The sequence below is a fragment of the Cydia pomonella genome, chromosome 12 (genome assembly GCF_033807575.1).
Source record: "Cydia pomonella isolate Wapato2018A chromosome 12, ilCydPomo1, whole genome shotgun sequence".
NCBI classification, from domain to species: Eukaryota; Metazoa; Arthropoda; class Insecta; order Lepidoptera; family Tortricidae; genus Cydia; species Cydia pomonella.
Genome location: NC_084714.1, coordinates 17,813,786 through 17,832,740, shown reverse-complemented (window position 1 = coordinate 17,832,740; position 18,955 = coordinate 17,813,786). Strand labels below are relative to the sequence as shown.

Sequence of the window (18,955 nt, the reverse complement as noted above, 5' to 3'; positions counted from 1 at the left end):
AGCCTCTTTGAAAGAGATCTAAATAAAAGGTTACTCCATTTAGGACCACTTGGGTGTTCCAGGTTAGCCAAGTTAGTCGGCTTTTTACAACAGCAATAGTTTTTATTTTTGTATTTTTTTTTAGCAAATAGGTACCTTTCCTATAATGATAAATATGCCTTAGGATTCTTATTATGATTACTGTGACACAACCTAAGTCAATTCCACGAAACTATTAAACAGTATAACCCTAAACCCCCAATAAACTAACCTTATTTGACACCGTACCGTATCTCACAGGGTGATCTACTTATCGTCCCAGCGCTGAATTGCTTTAGATAACCCAGCCCTAATTCGAGATCAAAGCGCCGATCGCGGTCCGTCTTAATTGTGTCTAGTTGGAAGGATTTACGAGAGAGTTTCAAAGTATCTCATTTGGCTGCGTGACTTGATCGGAAAATTTAGATAGATTTACTCGTCCTGTTACACGTGTATAGTTTATTGTACTTTGCTGAAAGATAGATACAATGTCTAGTTTTAGGTGCATAGGTAATTAAATACGCAACTTTGCGGTTATATTTAATAGTTTTACTGGAAATTGCTTTGATCTTGTGCTTCTGGGAGTGCTCAGACCGCCGCCGGTAGCCATTTGGAAAAACTGCTAATATGAAACTATTTTCTGCTGTAGTTTATGTAATGAAGATTGGAAATTGAAGAGAAACATAATGCCAATGGTTTTCAAATTACATGACGTTAAATATGCGATTTAAGTGGGCTATCTCTTTGTGTTAATGATATCTTCAAGTTGGAATTGGAGGATTTACTTCAAGCTTCAGTGAAATAATTTCGTTGAACATAATATCTACATTATTGCGCGGTAAAATGGGCTTAGAAAGTTCATATGTGATGACTAAAATCTATGTCCACGGTATGCCTGTTACTTTCGTTGAAGAATTTGAAGCATTCCATCATATCGTGATGAACAGCGCCCGTGAAGGCCTTTATTTAAAAGCGATAGCGTTTGGAGAATCGCAGCTTAACAAAGTTTTTAACAACGACTGAATGATATTTGTAGTTAGTTGCATGCGTACTGTGTTTCAATGCACCCAACAGTTGAATGCGCTAGAAGAATTTGACATATGTAGTATACGAAACCTGCTAACGTCCGACTGTGTGAAAGCACATTTAAATTTCTTCATTTTATATTTCAGAAACCATCTGGCATATCCGAGAACGGTCGTCTTTCCGTCTGTACCGTGGACCGCAAGGCCAGCATCGTGTCATCCATCTACAACGACATTTCACCGACCAAGCCGCGCGACAACATCAGCCCAGTGCCGTCGACGAATAGCTTTGAAGATGTCGTTCCTAAAGTGCTCAGGACAGAGTCGATGAGGACGACCGTGGGAGCGCCTGGTGGTAAGATATCAGTAATGTGCCAGGTACAGTAGACCGCAAAGCCAGCATCGAGTCATCCGTCAACAACGTCGTTTCACCGACCAAGCCGCGCGACAACATCAGTCCGGTGCCGTCGATGAACAGCTTTGAAGATGTCGTTACTCAAGTGCTCAGAACACGATCTATGAGGACGACTGTGGGAGTACATGGTGGTAAGATATCAGTAATATCAGATACAGTAGACAGCATCGTGTCATCCATATACAATATTTTAGTTGTTCTGTATAGATTTTATGATGGTGCGCGCATTGCTCATTTTGATTATCATCATACTCGAAATAATCGTAAAGTTTTTACTATTGGTACTCTTGAAATTAAATTACAGATCTCAGCAGGCGAGCATCAGTGAAAGTTGAAGGTGCTAAAACAGTAGCGTTTGAAAGCCTAGCAACGAGTCCAGGGGAAGGACTAGGCAATGGAGTGGTACCACCTAGTACTAAACCTAAGAGTCGGAGCGGATCTATCATCGGAGCAATAAGTCCTATTATGGGAACAGGTAAATAAATAATAATCAATTATATTCTTAGTAAAAATATTATTAAGTATGTACCTCTGCTTATTTCTATAGTATTGACAATAGGGTAAAGTTAGAGATATATTGATGGTGATTTTGTATAAAGAAGGACAATTACCTGAAACCAATTTTATTACAACTTAAGGCACATTATACATTTAGGACAATGTTAAGTAAAAATTAATAGCATCACTGTGGCGTAAAAAAAATGATTCTGATGACAATGATAAACAAATCCCACTAATTTGAACTCTATTTTATTTTGCTTTAGAAAATACCACTGGATTAGAACTGACTTTTGATATTGAGCTGGACTCTCTACCGCCATGTGTATTCTCTAGAATGTTAAGTACTTCAACAACTATTTCAACGGAATCATCATCTCAATGTTAGTCTTGGGACACTTCCATCCCATGATTTGCATCTGTTGTTTTTGTTGCATTTGTCTTTATCATAATTTAACTTCAGATTACTGTCTATAGTTTAGATGAAACATTTGGATTTAAAAGCACGATGAGACTTTCATTTCAAGATTGGTATTCAGTGACAACCAATCGTTTGATATGTATCAAAGCATAACATACTGATTTTAACTCATTCCTTTTAGATGTTTTATAAGTTTCTTTTTAAATTCGTTATTTTCCAGCTATTCCTGGTGTTCCTAGTAGATCTAGGCCTTCTAGTAAAATGACAAAATATGTGGAATGTTGGGGCGCCGACAAACCCTTTGCCAATATCACCGATTCTACTCTAGCCAAAAACATTGGGATTTCTGTAAGTGAACCAAAATAATATTTCATTGCAAGAATATTCACTTATGATCAGGGGTCGGACAAAAAGTGCGGATGACGTCAAACCACTTATAGGATGATTTCAAATAGTATTTTTGATTTTCATAAACAATTATCACTTATCATTTATCAACCTCTTTATTAAACGATATCGCCACTTGAAATGAGTAAGTACGTTTTTGACTGACACATTGTCAATCAGATGAACAATAAATTGACTTCGTTATTGTTTAGCTATTGTATCTTCACGATTATATTTAGCTAAAATTTATATTTACTAATGTATAAGAAAACGCTCTAAAATGTCATCTTTACTCGAATATTGTGGCAATCCCACAGACTTGTTCGAACTAATTTCAAATAATTATACCTCATGGTAACAAGTTTCGTGAAATTTATTTTATTCACTACATCACCTTATATCTGTATTATTAATTCCATGGATTTATTTACGATTATTTTGTTACTTCATTAATACTACTTTGTTACTACATGTCACACGGAAGTTTAAATACAAACTCAAACATCATCCTGTGTGCAAGATTACGTCATTTTTACGTCATCCGCACTTTTTGTCCGACCCCTGCTTATGATATTACGTTATATTATAGTTTTGTTAATGATATAATCTTTATATTTTTCAGAGCCTTGCCATGATAGAACACAATTTATTGCCTCAAAGGACAACATGCTGCGATTGCAGGTTAGTATTACACACCATGCTACCATAAGAAATTTGAATTTGTGATATTTTGCATTTATTTAACTACTCATGAATTGGTATTTATCACCGTTACAAGACAATGCAATAACCAAATTTATTATTTTAGATAATATTTTTGGTCTATCATAATACTACAGGTGTAGTGAATAATCCTTTACCCTCATGCGGAAACGCACGGATGTGTTTTGCTATTTCAGACAGTCTCAATATAAAAAGTTCACTGAAGTAGGATGACATAAACGAACGTTTCCGAGAAAATACGATGGCAAAGGATTGTATTCACTATATCTATACAATAGTACAAGCACTCCTATCTTAACACATTCACTGCCAGCGACCCGCTATGCGGGCTCTCATTCCGTAGGTGCTTTTCGCTACGAACGGAAAAAAGTGTTGTCTACGCGTCTCTACGCTCGTGGCGTGTAGCTCGCGCTGGCAGTGATTATGTTTAACCATTATTTGCCATTTATGTTTCCTAGAAAATAATAGCCACTAAGCCAAACATAATTTAGATTGTTACACTCGGACATCACATGCAGAAAAACTTAGAGCCAACGCTACTATGTCCACATTTCAGCAGTACATCGGAAGACATGAACCGCGTCACACTGTGGTTCACCCGTGGCAGCCAGGAGCGACAGTACCGTAACCAACCGGACGAGCAATTCAAATATAACGTGGCTTGCGCAGCGCTACTCTTTCTGTTGCTAGCTGTGATCCAAATACTCACTGTGCCAAGGTGAGTGCCATTTTATAATATTCTTCTTAATGCAGGGTTTCGACGACGGCAGCGAACAGCCAGTAACAGAGCGAGCTTGTTTAACTCCATTGCATGCTTTTTTAGAAAAGGTACCTGCTGTCGAAGCAGTATGACCGGCCAGGCCAGTGATTACCGATTAATATATAAATAAGTCTCTTTTAGTCACACGATCTAAATTTATTATACATATACATATAATCGTACAGCTGCATAATCAACGAACGAACGTCAAAGAACGTATAACCACATTATCAGAAACATACATTTATGCATTTTTTTAGATTAAAACAGGTAAAGCGTCATTAAAGCTAAACCCTTAACACTAAAGTATGTTAAATTAATGTTGTGTTAAAGCGAGTTAAGTTTTAATTGCTAAAGTTTGTTGAATATTTATGTCGTGCACAATATAATTATATCTAAATTTGAGTGCAAATGAGCAAATGCATGAATTAAATACCAACAGCAGATTCAGCTTTACGCTTCATCTTTACGCTTGATTAACTTTTATTGTCCAGCGCACCGTATATTCGACTCGATCTTCCATTTCTAGATTTATAGTAAGACAAATTGGAAGCCATCTTTCATTTTATTAGAAAATTTATGGAGCTGATAGTAAAAGCTTCAAGTCAAGTTCTTCATTTTAATTTTAAGTAAGAATTCTTATCTTTGAAGATTATCTTTGCTTTCTCTTAAAACCTAAGGATTATAAGAGGCTGAATGTTTTAGTCTGGAAGTAGAAGTCGGTGATAAGGCGTCAACGTCATCCCGTAAATGAACGATTCACCGGGGATAAGCGATCGTAAAATCCTTGTACGCCAAATGTTCTTTTCTGACTGATTAGTCACAGACTTTTCAGTTCATCTCATTTTATCGTGTACTCGATTGACTTGAACCCTAGTCTGCTATTCTAAACTTGAAGGTCGTTTTTTTAATTAGACTATAAGATTTTACGTGATTTGCCATCACATCGAAACACACCTCATCGTGTCTTTGCCTGACCACTATTGTAATTCAAGTTTGACTAGGTATTTTCAGAAAAGACACAATATGCCAAAACGGCAATAAGACTAGTTAGATAGTAAAACTATTTATAAATATAGATGTTTTTGGACCTTTTTGCGACTTAAACAATTAAGGTAACCAACCACTTGTTATCAAACGGGCTGTATCAACCTATGTATGTTTATTTTCTCCCACATAAACTTAATTTACCTGCCATAATTTCCTCTAATCTCTTATTCTTTTATGTTAATGATAATCATGATTTCTACAAACTAAGTTGCACTAATTAAGCCTGCAATTTTCACGTCGCTTAAGTTAAATCTTATTAACTCGAACAGCAAATCACGGGCCGCCAGTAAATCTTAATTAGCAGCAAATTAACAGCGTTAGAAATTAACTGCAGCCGCGAACACTCAACTTTAATGGGATTTATTTAGTATTTATTTAAAGCTAATGCTTCATTTATAGTGATTAAGAAGTCTGAGGTAATGGAGAAAATTCATAGACGATTATTTTTAATTAATATTCTGGCAAATAAATGATTTGCCAGAATATTAATTAAAAATAATCGTCTATGTTCAATGGTGACAGGGCGTTATTTGTGTACCTGTTGTCTTAAATTTTATCATCAACTGTCGTATTAAAACAACCATTGGTGTATTGTTAATTAGTAAAACGGGTCTTAATCGCGTACGACTGGAACATGATCTTGCACTAAGCTAGTATTTGTCACGAAGATAAGTTAATGTAAGCTATTCGTATTATCTAAGTGTAAAATAATAAGTTTGCTATTTTTTTATAGCAAAGATCCGTTGGTTGTATTCGATGTGTAAAGTCTAAGACAAATTCGTGTGTATAAATTGATAGCTGATATAGCCGGCGCTGCAAACAGCGCCTGAGTCAAAGACTCAGTACAATATGCCAATGGTTGTCAAAACTTGAGATTTGATACTCATTACTACAGCAAGAAAAATGTCGACATTCCAGGGGCATCGTCCTATACGCATCGTTCGGACCGACGTTCTTCACGCTCATGGTTTTCGTGTACTTGTCGTGGTACGACGGCACGTTCCCTCGACGGCCGCTGTCCGATATTCCCGCGGCTGATGACATGTATGCTGACAACTGTACAAAACCTGGACAGGTGCGGTTCTATTCTCTTCCATAATGTTTGCATTTTTTGATATAATTATTGATCTTCACCGTGTTTGTTCGACGTGCTAGACTTGTACCTATAAGTATGTTCATATGTTCAATTATCTCCCTAAGATAATACTCAAGCGCTGATTGACCGTTATATCTTCAAAATATATTACTTTAACCGATTAGTTAGCCTTTTTGTGCACATTCTAGTTTCAGAAAAATTGCAAATTTCCTGGTTATAGATATATCAGTTTCTATTGTTATTTTATGCCATAATAATACCCTGGTTCACCTCAGTTTTAGTTTTGAAATACAGCAATATTTTTATATGTTTCAGGTTGTGATGAACAATAGATACATCAGAATTACGATGTTCCTGGTGTCAGTTTTACTGATAAGCGCTTGTGCCGTCATAAACTTAGTGAGTATTTATCTAAAAAATTCTCGCAATAATACTTATACTTATGTAAAGGAGCTTTCAGCATAGACCCAGAAGTTAACCGAAGATCATCAAATAGACAATTGAAATATATATGTTGTGCAAACTACGAATTAACCGCTTGGGGTGCCCTTGTGGTTCCACTCCGACCGACGAAGACACGCCGGAGACGGAGACCCTGACCGACTCTCTGGAGCACTCGGGTCCATGGGATCGTTACTCCCCAACAGCTCGTCACAAGCTGCCCTGCGGGCTTATTAAACTTATTATTATTTATTTGATTTGCAGACATATATGCTTGATTTTCAACTTTCATTTGCCTTTGCACTATTGTCAAACCCTAAGTAAAATTGACCCCGTCTGTCTGGGGTATAATGATAAGGATTTTGGCCGATTTTTTTGTCATCTCTGCATTTTTTCTATACAGCACAACCGATGTTTGAATCGAAGCTAGAGTCTTACGAGTAAGAAGATTAATCTCTGAATTTTGTTTGCGTCTAAAGTTCAGAGTTCAATTTTTACAGAAATTTTTGACCGAGCGTTAGAAAAGGTCTCCATTTCAGCTTAGGCAAATATTCTTTTGCATGTCCGGATGTTTCCCTCTACAGGTCGCAATTATCAGCCGATATTCGTGTAATTTTCTGAGCAGGTTCAATATTTACAGATTTTTTTGTCGTTTCAGTTGTTGCAAATTTTTAAAAATAGTTGAGTCGTAATTGTAGACTTCCCGAGCATACTTTACGACTAAAACTGATAAATATTTGGGAGGTCTACACCTCACAGAACCACTAGTTTATTTATTTACTTATAGTTCCAGCCGTCAGACCTCGACGACCAGCCCGAGTTACTGAGGTGGCAGAGGCTACAGAACGACACCAACTACACTAGCGATGTGAAGGCCGACAGAGTGCGGCATTTCGAGCTAGAAGAAGCGCCGGTAAGTTTAACATGGAAATTATGAGCCTATAAATAATTGTTATTACTGTTAGAGCTCTTTCAAGTTGGCCAATCCGAATATTGGATATCGGAATCATAAAGAAACCATTTAAAAATCGGCTTTTTATGTCTAAGTATGTATTCATTGTTTAAATTTTTATTGTTCAAAAGATACCATAAAAAAAGAAGAGTTTGACACCATACTTAAGGTTCTCTCTAACACCTGCTTTTCTCCAATTATTATCCGACATCCGATATCAGATCGGATAGTATGAAATTGGGTCATCCAACTCCAAGTCTAAAGCTAACTTGTGAGTGTTCGTATATAACTTCCTTATTAATCACACCTTCAACAGCTGCATTCAACAAAGTAAACTACACCAATTGCAATTGATATTAATAAGTAACCATGACTAAAGCTATTGAACTCCACACTGAAGTATTAAATAGTATTGAAGTTCGTTGGCATGTTGAACCATAGCGATAGGGCCTTTTCCATCATTGACACCATTTCTATCGCCATCGTCATTTTCATTGTCATTTCGCTCACTGCTGTGTATGAGTCCTTATGCCACTTATTTCGATGGAAAAAAATTGTTTCGAAATTCGTTAATAATTAGGTCCATCTATCATCCTACTAAGATTAATTAAATCTACTTTTTTCGTGTTTTAATTTTTTTTTTTGTGAATTAAATTGTGTATTTTAGTTTTGTTCTGTTCGTAATGTTATTGTAAATTGAGTGTTTTTGCAGCATCCAACTAAACCTTTCATCTATCTATGTTCCAGAGCTACCTCTACAGCTCAGTGCTAACCCTTGCCTCAATCTCCGTGTTCCTCCGCGTGGGCTTCGTCCTGAAGCTAGCGGTGATGTGCAGCGTGCTCACCGCGCACATCGCGCTGTTCGGGTCCTCGGAGCTCTTCTACCACAACCCGCTGCTGCAGCTTAGCGAGGAGACAGATGAGTAAGTTAAAAATAATTAAGTTACCCATTTTGAAATCGGAATAATAAGAACAAAAGCCCAGGCATTAAGAAAAAATATACATTTTTTTTTTACCAAGGTGTATAAATAAATAATGTATCATGTGAAGAAAATGCAAAAAAAATCTTTTTTCGGCAAAAAAAATTTTTATTGGGGGGAATTTGGGCAAAACTCATATTAAATTTTTTGCTCCTTATGACCAAAGGAATGTGTGGTTAAAATATATTGTTGATATAATCTCAATCTACTTATATTTCCAGATTCTCCATGCTCCCATACGCAACCAAAGCGGGCCTGGTGCTAGTATTCGTAGCCGCACTACTCCACATCCTAGACCGCCAGATCGAGTTTACCTCCAGAACCGACTTCCTGTGGAAGGACAAGCTCAAGTTTGAACAGGAGGAGGTGGAGACGATGCGGGGAATCAATAAGATTCTGCTGGAGAATATATTACCGGCCCACGTGGCGCAGCACTTCTTGACGTCCGTGGCTTCGGAGGTAAGACATTGATGTCTTAAATTGCAAATTATAGTCGAAAGTATATAAGGGGAAGTTTGAAAGTAGCACCGGTAGCGGAGAAGATAAGGAGTGGTAGGTTAGCGTGGTATTGGCATTTAATGAGGAGGGATGAATGCCATATAGGAAAAAGAATGTTAGGAATGAATGTTGATGGACGGAGAGCGGATGGTAGACCGAAAAAACGATGGATGTATTGTGTGAAAGAGGATATGAGAAAGAAAGGAGTGAGTGCTGAGGTGACGAAAGATAAAGGAGAATGGAAGAGAATAACATGTTGTGCCGACCCCACATAACGTGGGATAAGGGCAGGAGGAAGAAAGAGAGTCAAAAGTGCCCGTTGCTATGCCTACTTAAATTAATAGTAGATTGTTAACCAAGGGTGAACAGTGAACCATATCACCCGAGATATTATAAGTTCGAGGGTGAGATGGGAACTTTTACCCGAGTTAAACACTCTACTTTTCATTTCGACTATGAGAAAAGTCAAATACAAGAAATGTAAGTTAAGACTGGAATTGGCGCCATTAATATTTTGATCGAAAAAAAATCTAAAACCATAGACAATCCGATCTTAAATTGGAATGTATCTGAAACGGCTTTAAAGTATACGTGCCTAAAACAAATGAAACTGAATGAATGAATCTAATGTAATGAATGATAATATTTTAAACATTTATCGTCATTTATATTGATTTATTAACGAATATTTATGTTTATTTCATAAATTTAAATATTAAATAGGTACAAGAAGTATATTTTTTTAATAATTCACTGGTCTGAAAATGCGGAAGCTAATATGAGAGCTTTTAACAGAATATGGCATAATATAATGATTGTTAGCCGTTGCTCGAAGTACAAATTAAAAAAAAAAACTTTCCACCCTAGGGTGGGAAATGCAATTTTCCACCCGGCTATCAGCCTATGAAAAGTGAACTTTCTGAATAGGAGAGATGAAAAGATATGTTCACACTTTAGCACTTTACTGCTTTGTAATAAGGCGAAAAATGTAGAGATGTTTTTGACGTCGACTAGACAAGATTTGGATCTTTTTGCGCATTTTATAATCAGTGAACACGATGATGACTTTGGAGTTACAGAGTATCGAGCATATAAAATAAAAAAGCCTTTAATTCCACCTAATATTAATAATGTTTAAAAAATAAAGTATAACTTACAAACCTAATTTAACCGTAAGATTACTGCATGTTCACTGATAGAAGACACTTATATAAGATGTGGTTACCTATAATTAGATAAGCATCAGTCCCGATTGTCATATAGATTTAAGAGCATGTAAGATGTATTATCTGTTGGTAATCCTAAATAAATAAAGAAAGAAAAATTAACTATTAATTTTATAACTTAATTGCTATCACGATGATTGGTGGACCTCTTCCTGAGTAAAGGCCTCCTCAGGCTCCGCCATTCTGAGCGGTCCTGCGCGGCATCTTGCCATTTGTGCGGGATGGTGTTGATGACGTCATCGACCCATCTTGTGGTTGGTCTGCCAAATTTTCTTTTTGTTTGTGGCATATGCCATATTTAATTTTAAATTCATAATAATTCCAGGAGGACCTATACCACGAGCGCTACTCAAGCATCGCGGTCATGTTCGCGTCCATCCCGAACTACAAGGAGTTCTATGATGAAACAGACGTCAACAAGCAGGGACTTGAATGCCTGCGGTTACTCAATGAGATTATTTGCGACTTTGATAAGGTTAGGCGAGTTTTTGAATAGATTACATAAACACAGTGGTAGAATTGGTAACAACTACTCGACTACAAAGTACAAATTTGGAACAATGCTCGACGCAGTTTTACTTCTTCTATTTCATTTTTTCGTGTTCAATTTTAGTTAATGTCTTGCAGTAATGCATCTGATATGTACATACGTTTTCACCACGCCAACTGGTAAAGGCCCTCCTGATTGTTCAAATGAGAAAGCTGCATTTTATCCACATGTGGGGCAAAGTAATCAGATGCAAATTTTGAGTTGTTTCCTTATGCTAGCTGATAGAATTTACTTTTTAATGATGATTTTGAATGATACATTTTTTATTACGCTCATTTGGGTTCGATTTTTTTTTTTTTTTTTTGGTATTTCATGGTTAGTATTTTCCTCGCGTTGGTGTGGTGACAAATTTTGTGTTTCACTCGGAGGCAAAGTTTGAAACTCGTGCCTTGAAACCCTCGCAACGCTCAAGATTCCACTTTAGGACTACTCGCTGCGCTCTTGGTTAAATTTTAGAATCTATCGCTTGCTCAGGTATCAATATTACCACGAGCGGTTAAACAACAACATACAACTTGCAACCCCTAGTTAAACAAATAACTATTTTATTTCTAATTTAAATCTATCATTTGTGTTTCTATTATTTTTTAAGTAAGTAAGTAAGTAATAAGTAAGTAATAATAACTCCACGGCCGATTCGGCCACGGCGACTGCTATCAACTCCGTTGCTGTCTCTGGTGTGCTCGCAAGTGACTGATGTAGCCGATCTTGCTACCAAAAGTTCGCGAACATTGCGGGCATGTGAGCACACCATTTGCGTAATTATAGTGCATAGCCGCGGGTGGTCTGGCTTTTATATCGTCGCGCTTGGCGTCCAGCTCTAAGCGCCGACGAGCTTCGAAATCAGCTACTTTGGCATTTATAGTAGCCCCCCACTCCATTCGTATGGCTGCCTGCTGCTCCCATCGCGAGGGCTCTATACGACACTTTTTCATGTGCCGCTTAAGCACATCTTTGTACCTGATGAATAGGCCACCCTCTTTCCGCTCGCCCTCCTCAAGCTCAGAATAAAAAAAAAATACAATAAATAAATAAATATTTTTTTAAGTAGGTACCTACTAAACATGTCTTTTTGCAGCTATTATTGAAGCCGAAGTTCAGTGGAATAGAAAAGATCAAGACCATCGGAAGTACGTACATGATTGCTTCAGGATTGAGGCCAGGGAAAGAGGATCAAACGGTAAGAAAAACTATTAAGAAACAAAGACATGTATGAAATTGATTGATTAATACGTAGTATCTCTTGTCTAATTTAATTCGACTAGGCAGATTCCTAAAACACTCTAAACTATCGCTCTTACGATCACGATGACATACAATTAGTATAAGTGCGTCCATCTGCTACAAGTGCCTATAACCTTTTAGCATAGTGTTTTTTATACCATGACCAAGTTTTCGGCCCGCCTTTCACCGCAGTCTCTGAAGGCCTGCAACTCCAGAGATGTAACAAGGGTCGGCACCCTTTAAAAATCTGTACACTCCGCTTTTGAAGACCCTCGGGAAACCCTCGGCAGGTATAGCTCATTCCACAGCCGGAGCGGAGTGTGTCTATTAACAAGAAAATATATTTTTTCAGGACGCAAAAGGAAAGGAAGAGCACACAGTGGCGATTTTAGTAGAGTTTGCGTTCGCTCTAATGACAATTTTAGACCAGATCAACCGAGAATCATTTCAGAGGTTCAAACTTAGGATAGGTGAGTCATATTTCAATAAACATATAGTCCTCCTCATCGTTTTCGATGACGGCGACCCTAAATAAACACATTATGGACGTTGTGTAGCATGAGCCCTAATGTGGCTGGCCAGGCCGAATTTGCTCTTAAATACTCTATTGCACGCGTGACAATAAAGTTGGCCAGCTGCGTTGAACGTGTACACGTAGGAGGGCTTAGGTCTCTCTTTCCGTAACTGGCGTTTTATGTCTAGGCTAGTGAGGCGGTTATCTTCGAATGTTTTGACACCGTTATGGATGGATGTACACAAACTAGATTGGTATCTTAATGATTTCGATATTTTTTTGATAACACGTGTTAAATAAATAGATAATTGCAGAAATATCTGAATTTCGAGTGATTTTAGGCAAAAAAAAAAAAAACATTATGAATAGATCGCACTGAATCCCGGTGGTGACATTTTCCTTATAAATTAAGATTTATATTTTGACCTAACCATCAAATTTTCGAATGTTGTACGAATTGGTTAGTGACATTTATATAGATTGTTTGAAAAATACACATAGATTGAGCTTTTTTTTTCACAGCACACATGTAGTACTCGGGATTTTTTTTTAAATCATAAACTAACTTAAGAAGTATCTTGAAAGATGGAGTATTTGCAACTTCGCCTGTTTTAAAATATGTGTTGGAAAAGTCAAAATTACCTACTGATTTGGAGAAAAATTACAAATAAATCGGTTTTTGTTGCTATAAACGAAGATGTCCCAAAGCTGGTGCTTCTCGGCAATTTCTTCTTTAATATATATTTTCAGAATGTTTTATTACTAACATACTATGTATAATCCGATCGTTCCGTGAGTCCAAACGGGGGTTGTTTTTTTAGAAATTCGGATTATCGAGGCCTAAGTACTGCAAAATCGCATCAGAAATCGACATATTTTCATCGTTTCTGTTTGGCAGGTTTAAGCCACGGGCCGGTGATCGCGGGCGTGGTGGGCGCGCAGAAGCCGCAGTACGACATCTGGGGCAACACCGTCAACGTGGCGTCGCGCATGGACTCCACGGGCGTCATGGGCCGCATGCAGGTCACCGAGGACACCGCCAAGTCAGTACCGGTCTATTGACAAACCATACCGGGTGTTCGGGTTCTCGAGGGTCGGCAACGAAAAAGTGGCTCCTCTGATGTTGTTTATTAGTCCTAGCGGTACAGCCCGAAATTCAATAAAATACTGCAAATGGGTGTTAAAAGTATGAAAATCGGCACGATTGATCTTTAGGTCATTTGAATCAATTAAAGCTGTAGAACCAAAAAATATAATTATATATAATAAAAAATCGTGTGTGGTATCAAATGAATGAATTTTGAGCAGATTCTAAAAATATATCACATTAATACATTTAAGTCATTTTTATTAGATTAAAAATATTTTTCGAAACATACCATGTTGGGGTTTGTCCAAACACGACAACGTTCAATTTTTTTTATAAAATATATCACGGGTAAAATTGATTCAAACGGCCTTAAGATCACTCGTACCGGTTTTCATGATTTTAACACAATTTGCAACGTTTTTTGGTGCACCGTTAATACCATGTGTCCATGAGTGATGGTGACCGCTTCCCATCAGGCGGCTCGTCTGCTCGTTTGCTGACTATTATATTTAAAAAAAACAATCATGATGAATGCAGGCCTCATCAAGTCGATGATAGTGTTCCGTCAACGAGACCTCTCGCAACTCCATTCATAGGGACCAACGGAGAAATATAGAGGGATGAGGTCACAGCTATGACTGACATTAATTACGAAGAGACGTACCTACTTAGATATGAAAATAAAATAAAACCCCATCTAAAATTAAATTCTTTTAAAGACTTAAAATTAAGCGTTGACTAGACGTCGTCAAACGAATCTAAGTCTTATTCTAAAATTTGCCAAACAAAGGAATTTATTTATACTTAGAGTCTTTTCGGAAAGAGAAGAGTCATGGAATAGGACCCCACACATACGACAACTCTTCTCTTTGCGCACAGACTACATGTATATATGTATATTATCTTTGTCTGTAGAGAGTGTCGTTTTACCGATATTTGGACCGGCTTATAAACGCCTGCAGCAACGTGAAATGTCTTCCTTTAAAAAAACTTTGCTCCGGTAATACTTTCAGGCGCTTAATGTTTTATCATCGCGTTGTCCCGGCATTTTTGCCACGGCTCATGGAAGCCTGCCGAGCGTGGAGTCCGCTTGGTAACTAAACCCTAGAATTGGAGTAGGCTTTATTGCGCTTAATGTTTATTAAAAGTTAATCTGAAATGTTGTTGCAGGGTTCTCATGAACGCGGGCTATACGTGTGAGTGCCGCGGGCCCACGTTTGTGAAGGGGAAAGGAACGCTCACTACATACTTTGTCAAACCGCCCACGACCATTGGAGGGATGTAAATGGGAGGATCAACTATTGCTTGGTTTTGTCTTGTCAGCCATGCCAATATTTCTTTTAACAGTTACATGGTTTGTTAGAAGAAATGTTGAATTAATTAATTTATATAAAAAAACATACTCACAAGAAAGTTTTATCCGCTGAAATTGAAATCAGAAATTCAATAATAATCTAAAATATTATACTTTGAAAGTTGTAGATGACTACGAGTGATATTTTACACCAACTGTTAGAAAAGGCATAAAATATAGTGTATATATAAATGTTTGTCTATTCTTCGACATAAAGATTTAGAGTAATACTCGAAATAAAACTTTTGGTAAGGAACATTGAGAGATGGAAAAAGAGCATATAATTTGTAAAACAGTTTTACAATTCAGTCTTTAAAGTGAAGTTTTGTTTTGACTGGGATATATGTAAAATGTTTTTTGACTTACGGTTGATTAGCGAATTGTATACTTACATTAACTAAATCATATATTATGACTCTAGAGTCTAGTTTCTGTGGTTTATATACATATATGATTAGTTTAAAATATTATGTCAAGGAAAATAATTATACACATTTTTTCCAACACGTAAAAGCAGTTTACAATCTATTTTTCAAAAGTATATTTTCAGAATTCTAATACATATCCTAAAATTTACAAAATTATTAACACATATTGAATAATTATCTACTAGGATAATTGTTAGTAAATTAGTATATTAACTATAGGTACTTTAAGAGTTACAAAAGTAAGCCTATTTAGTAATTTATTTTGATAACATTTTTAAACTGTCCCACTATTTTTAAGTAAAAGGTCCAAGACCTCTTTTTCACAATTGCCAAATTATTATTTAAAACTAAAAATAACTGTTACAATCAATAAGTATAACTTTTTATAATTTATCCTTGGAGGATTTAACAACTGGAGACGCCTTGTCTGTTTTCTTCTGTACAAAACAGTCTGCCGATTTTTGCGAAGGAAGGGCACGTCAAATGTATGGCTATTTGTGCGTAACGTACAAATAGCCATGTCAGATAAACGTCAGCCGATACAATACGTATGATATGACCGTTGACCGAGTTTTTCGACAGAGGGGTAAGCTCTTAAAGGTGACTCCGGTAGTTAAATCGTCCAAGAATTTATCATACTAATTTAATGGGTATGATTACGATTTCTATAGCCTAGTCAGCCGATTTTTCGAAAAATTCGACACATCACTGTGGTAACTTTATACACGTAGATTTTTTGTAGTTCTATGTATGGTTGGCCAATTGGCTATATAAAACAGATACTGCACGTAAACGAGAACATGACGTATCGGTACTAATTCTATATTTGCGTGCTTCTGTCGCATTAGTTATTTAGTTAGAATAGAGAATGATTATTACTATACCAATACATGTATAAGAAACGTAGGGTCAAGGAGAGAGAAGTGGCTGAAACCCGTTACGCGTAAATGGCTTGAGTCACTGTGCCAGACTATTTTCTACCGAGCCACTGTCCCCTCCTTGGCCATAAACAATAGCAATGTATCTGGTCACTTTGTATGGACAATTCCATTTTCGGGCCATTTTTGTTGCTCTTGATACATTAAGCCTAGGAAGTTTTAATTATTCCATATATTTTTGTATAATTTTGTAAATAAAGGTGTGATAAATAATTATTTTGAATATGACAATATTATTTATAAATACATACGTTAATAAATTAAATGGCTAAAGTAGAGATTACAATTACTTTGCATTTAATAGTGGAGGGTTTATAAATATATAGGTGTTCTTTTTAAATTCGTTGTTTTAAGTTTATTTTTAAAATACTCATTAGAATGGTGCTAAAATGTTAAGTAGCCTAATTTTAATTGCATTAAGACTTAGAGCATTTAACCAACTGGAGACGCCTTGTCTGTGATTTTCTATACAAAACATATTTCTGTTCTGCGGGGTTGGGGCACGTCAAGTTGTAGGTATGGCTATTTGTACGTAAGGTACAAATAGTAGGTTGATCAGGTCTTTAAATGATTGATTGCATTAGAGAACACTCTAGATTTAAAAAAAAATTAAATTGATTTTAAGGGTTGCTACCAAGGTTTGAGAATTTATGCAATCAAAGAAAGGCAATATGTGGCATTATCTAAGAAAAGGGACCTTATTGTCGATGGCGCTTACGCCGCACTGCGTGGCGCAGCGTTGTATTTGTATCGGAGCATCCTTTATTATGGCGGAAGCGCCATCGACAATAAGGTTCCTTTTCATAGATAACGTCACATATTATTTTTATATAGCTTTTAAACTCTCAACTTTAAAAAATGATCTACATTTTTTTACATTAATATTTAGGGGTGGCTACCGAAATTTAAAAAATTGTGAAATTAAACAAAGGTTATTCTATCGTAAATGACGCTCTTTAATATGTAACACAAACTACTATAGAAGATAAATATTAAGTACTAGGAATATAGTAAAAGTAAACCATGTCACATATCACAGCAAGAACGTAGGTAATTGAAGAAAATTTGTAAAAGTTGGCAGGTAGTAGTGACCCCTAACTGTAAATCAAAAATTCTAAAATTATTACTTACTAATTATAATTTTAGAAGATAGGATCAAATTATGGGGCGAGAGTTAAAAAAAACTAAAAACATGGATTTTTTAATCACCCTGTCAAATAGCCATGTCAGATAAACGTCAGTGCAAACAATAAGTATGACATGAGTGTGACCATTAGTCGAGGTTTTCGACAGAAGGGTAAGCTCTTAAACTCTTAAAGGCGACTCCGGTTTGGTTAAATGCTCTAAGCATTAAAAAGTTTAGTATGATGAATGTAATATGTGGCATTATCTAAAAAAGGGACCTTATTGTCGATGGCGCTTACGCCGCACTGCGTCGCGTAGCGTTGTATTTGTATCGGAGCATCCTTTATTATGGCGGAAGGGCCATCGACAATAAGGTCCCTTTTCATAGATAACGTCACATATTTTTCTATAGTTTGGAAAACCATTTCCCGTCAGTAGAAAAAGGCGGCAAAAAAAAACAGATTTTCACGCATATAAAATGGGAATTTCGCGCCTTTTTCTATTGACAAGGGGTTTTGCCAGTGTATATTATGGTATTATTTTGCCAAGACAATACATCAAATGTGAACATGATCATTATTTGAAGTTAAGTATATTTAAATACACATACCTCGGCCAAATATCGCTTAAAGCGATTATCGATAAAAACGCTAAGGTCAATGCAGATGGCGCTGCGATCAAAAAATATTTCAATAAAACGTCATTATTGCAATTTGAGTTAAAAACATATACTTAGGTATTTAAGAATTATAGCTTGCTACAGATTTAATAAACAAAAAATTAAAATAATACGCAATACAAGCTGTTTAAAAATGTGTTTTCGCTTACAGTATCAATCAATGTCATCATATATTATGTTTAATAATATATCACTCTAAATAAATAAGACATTTGAAATTCTAGTTCTGAGAGATTATCATTTTGAAAATTTTATCAATTTAATAAAAATGATGTTCGGTAAACATATCGTTTTATTTCTAGTTTATATTTAATAGGTTTAGCACTTGAAAAATATAAAACCTACCTAAAAAAACGTGTGAAAGAAAAACCAATCTATATCGAATGACATAGGGTTCAATATGGTCTGAAATAAATGTCAAAATAATGTTACAATAAAGGGTTAAGAGTTTTAAATATATCCGCCATTTTTACGCCCACATCCCAATTTCACGTTACCATTTTAGACGTGCATCCGTGGCAGCGGGCGGCGTCCGAATGAATTTGAATTTTGAATTCGGAACG

General features: G+C 36.3%; 1 protein-coding gene and 1 long non-coding RNA gene across 4 annotated transcripts in view; both read left to right on the top strand.

Moving 5' to 3' along the window:
• LOC133523759 (adenylate cyclase type 2-like) overlaps positions 1-16,652 on the top strand; it is a 302,517-nt gene extending 285,865 nt beyond the window's left edge. For 2 of the 3 annotated variants that reach the window (XM_061859471.1, XM_061859470.1), the window contains exons 10-25: positions 1,191-1,398; positions 1,763-1,933; positions 2,223-2,339; positions 2,598-2,725; positions 3,387-3,445; positions 4,044-4,205; positions 6,216-6,372; positions 6,709-6,792; positions 7,622-7,747; positions 8,534-8,709; positions 8,988-9,225; positions 10,816-10,965; positions 12,119-12,220; positions 12,617-12,734; positions 13,677-13,821; positions 15,039-16,652. In XM_061859471.1, coding sequence (XP_061715455.1) covers positions 1,191-1,398; positions 1,763-1,933; positions 2,223-2,339; positions 2,598-2,725; positions 3,387-3,445; positions 4,044-4,205; positions 6,216-6,372; positions 6,709-6,792; positions 7,622-7,747; positions 8,534-8,709; positions 8,988-9,225; positions 10,816-10,965; positions 12,119-12,220; positions 12,617-12,734; positions 13,677-13,821; positions 15,039-15,153 — 2,256 coding nt within the window. In that variant the 3' untranslated portion in view covers positions 15,154-16,652. The remainder of the gene's footprint in view (positions 1-1,190; positions 1,399-1,762; positions 1,934-2,222; positions 2,340-2,597; positions 2,726-3,386; positions 3,446-4,043; positions 4,206-6,215; positions 6,373-6,708; positions 6,793-7,621; positions 7,748-8,533; positions 8,710-8,987; positions 9,226-10,815; positions 10,966-12,118; positions 12,221-12,616; positions 12,735-13,676; positions 13,822-15,038) is intronic. The other variant, XM_061859473.1, reaches the window with a different exon arrangement.
• Positions 16,653-16,661: 9 nt separating this feature from the next.
• Positions 16,662-18,675, top strand: LOC133523773 (uncharacterized). The gene is made up of 2 exons (XR_009800277.1): positions 16,662-17,381; positions 18,088-18,675. It is a non-coding gene; the product is annotated as an uncharacterized LOC133523773 (long non-coding RNA).
• The last annotated feature ends 280 nt before the right edge of the window (positions 18,676-18,955 follow it).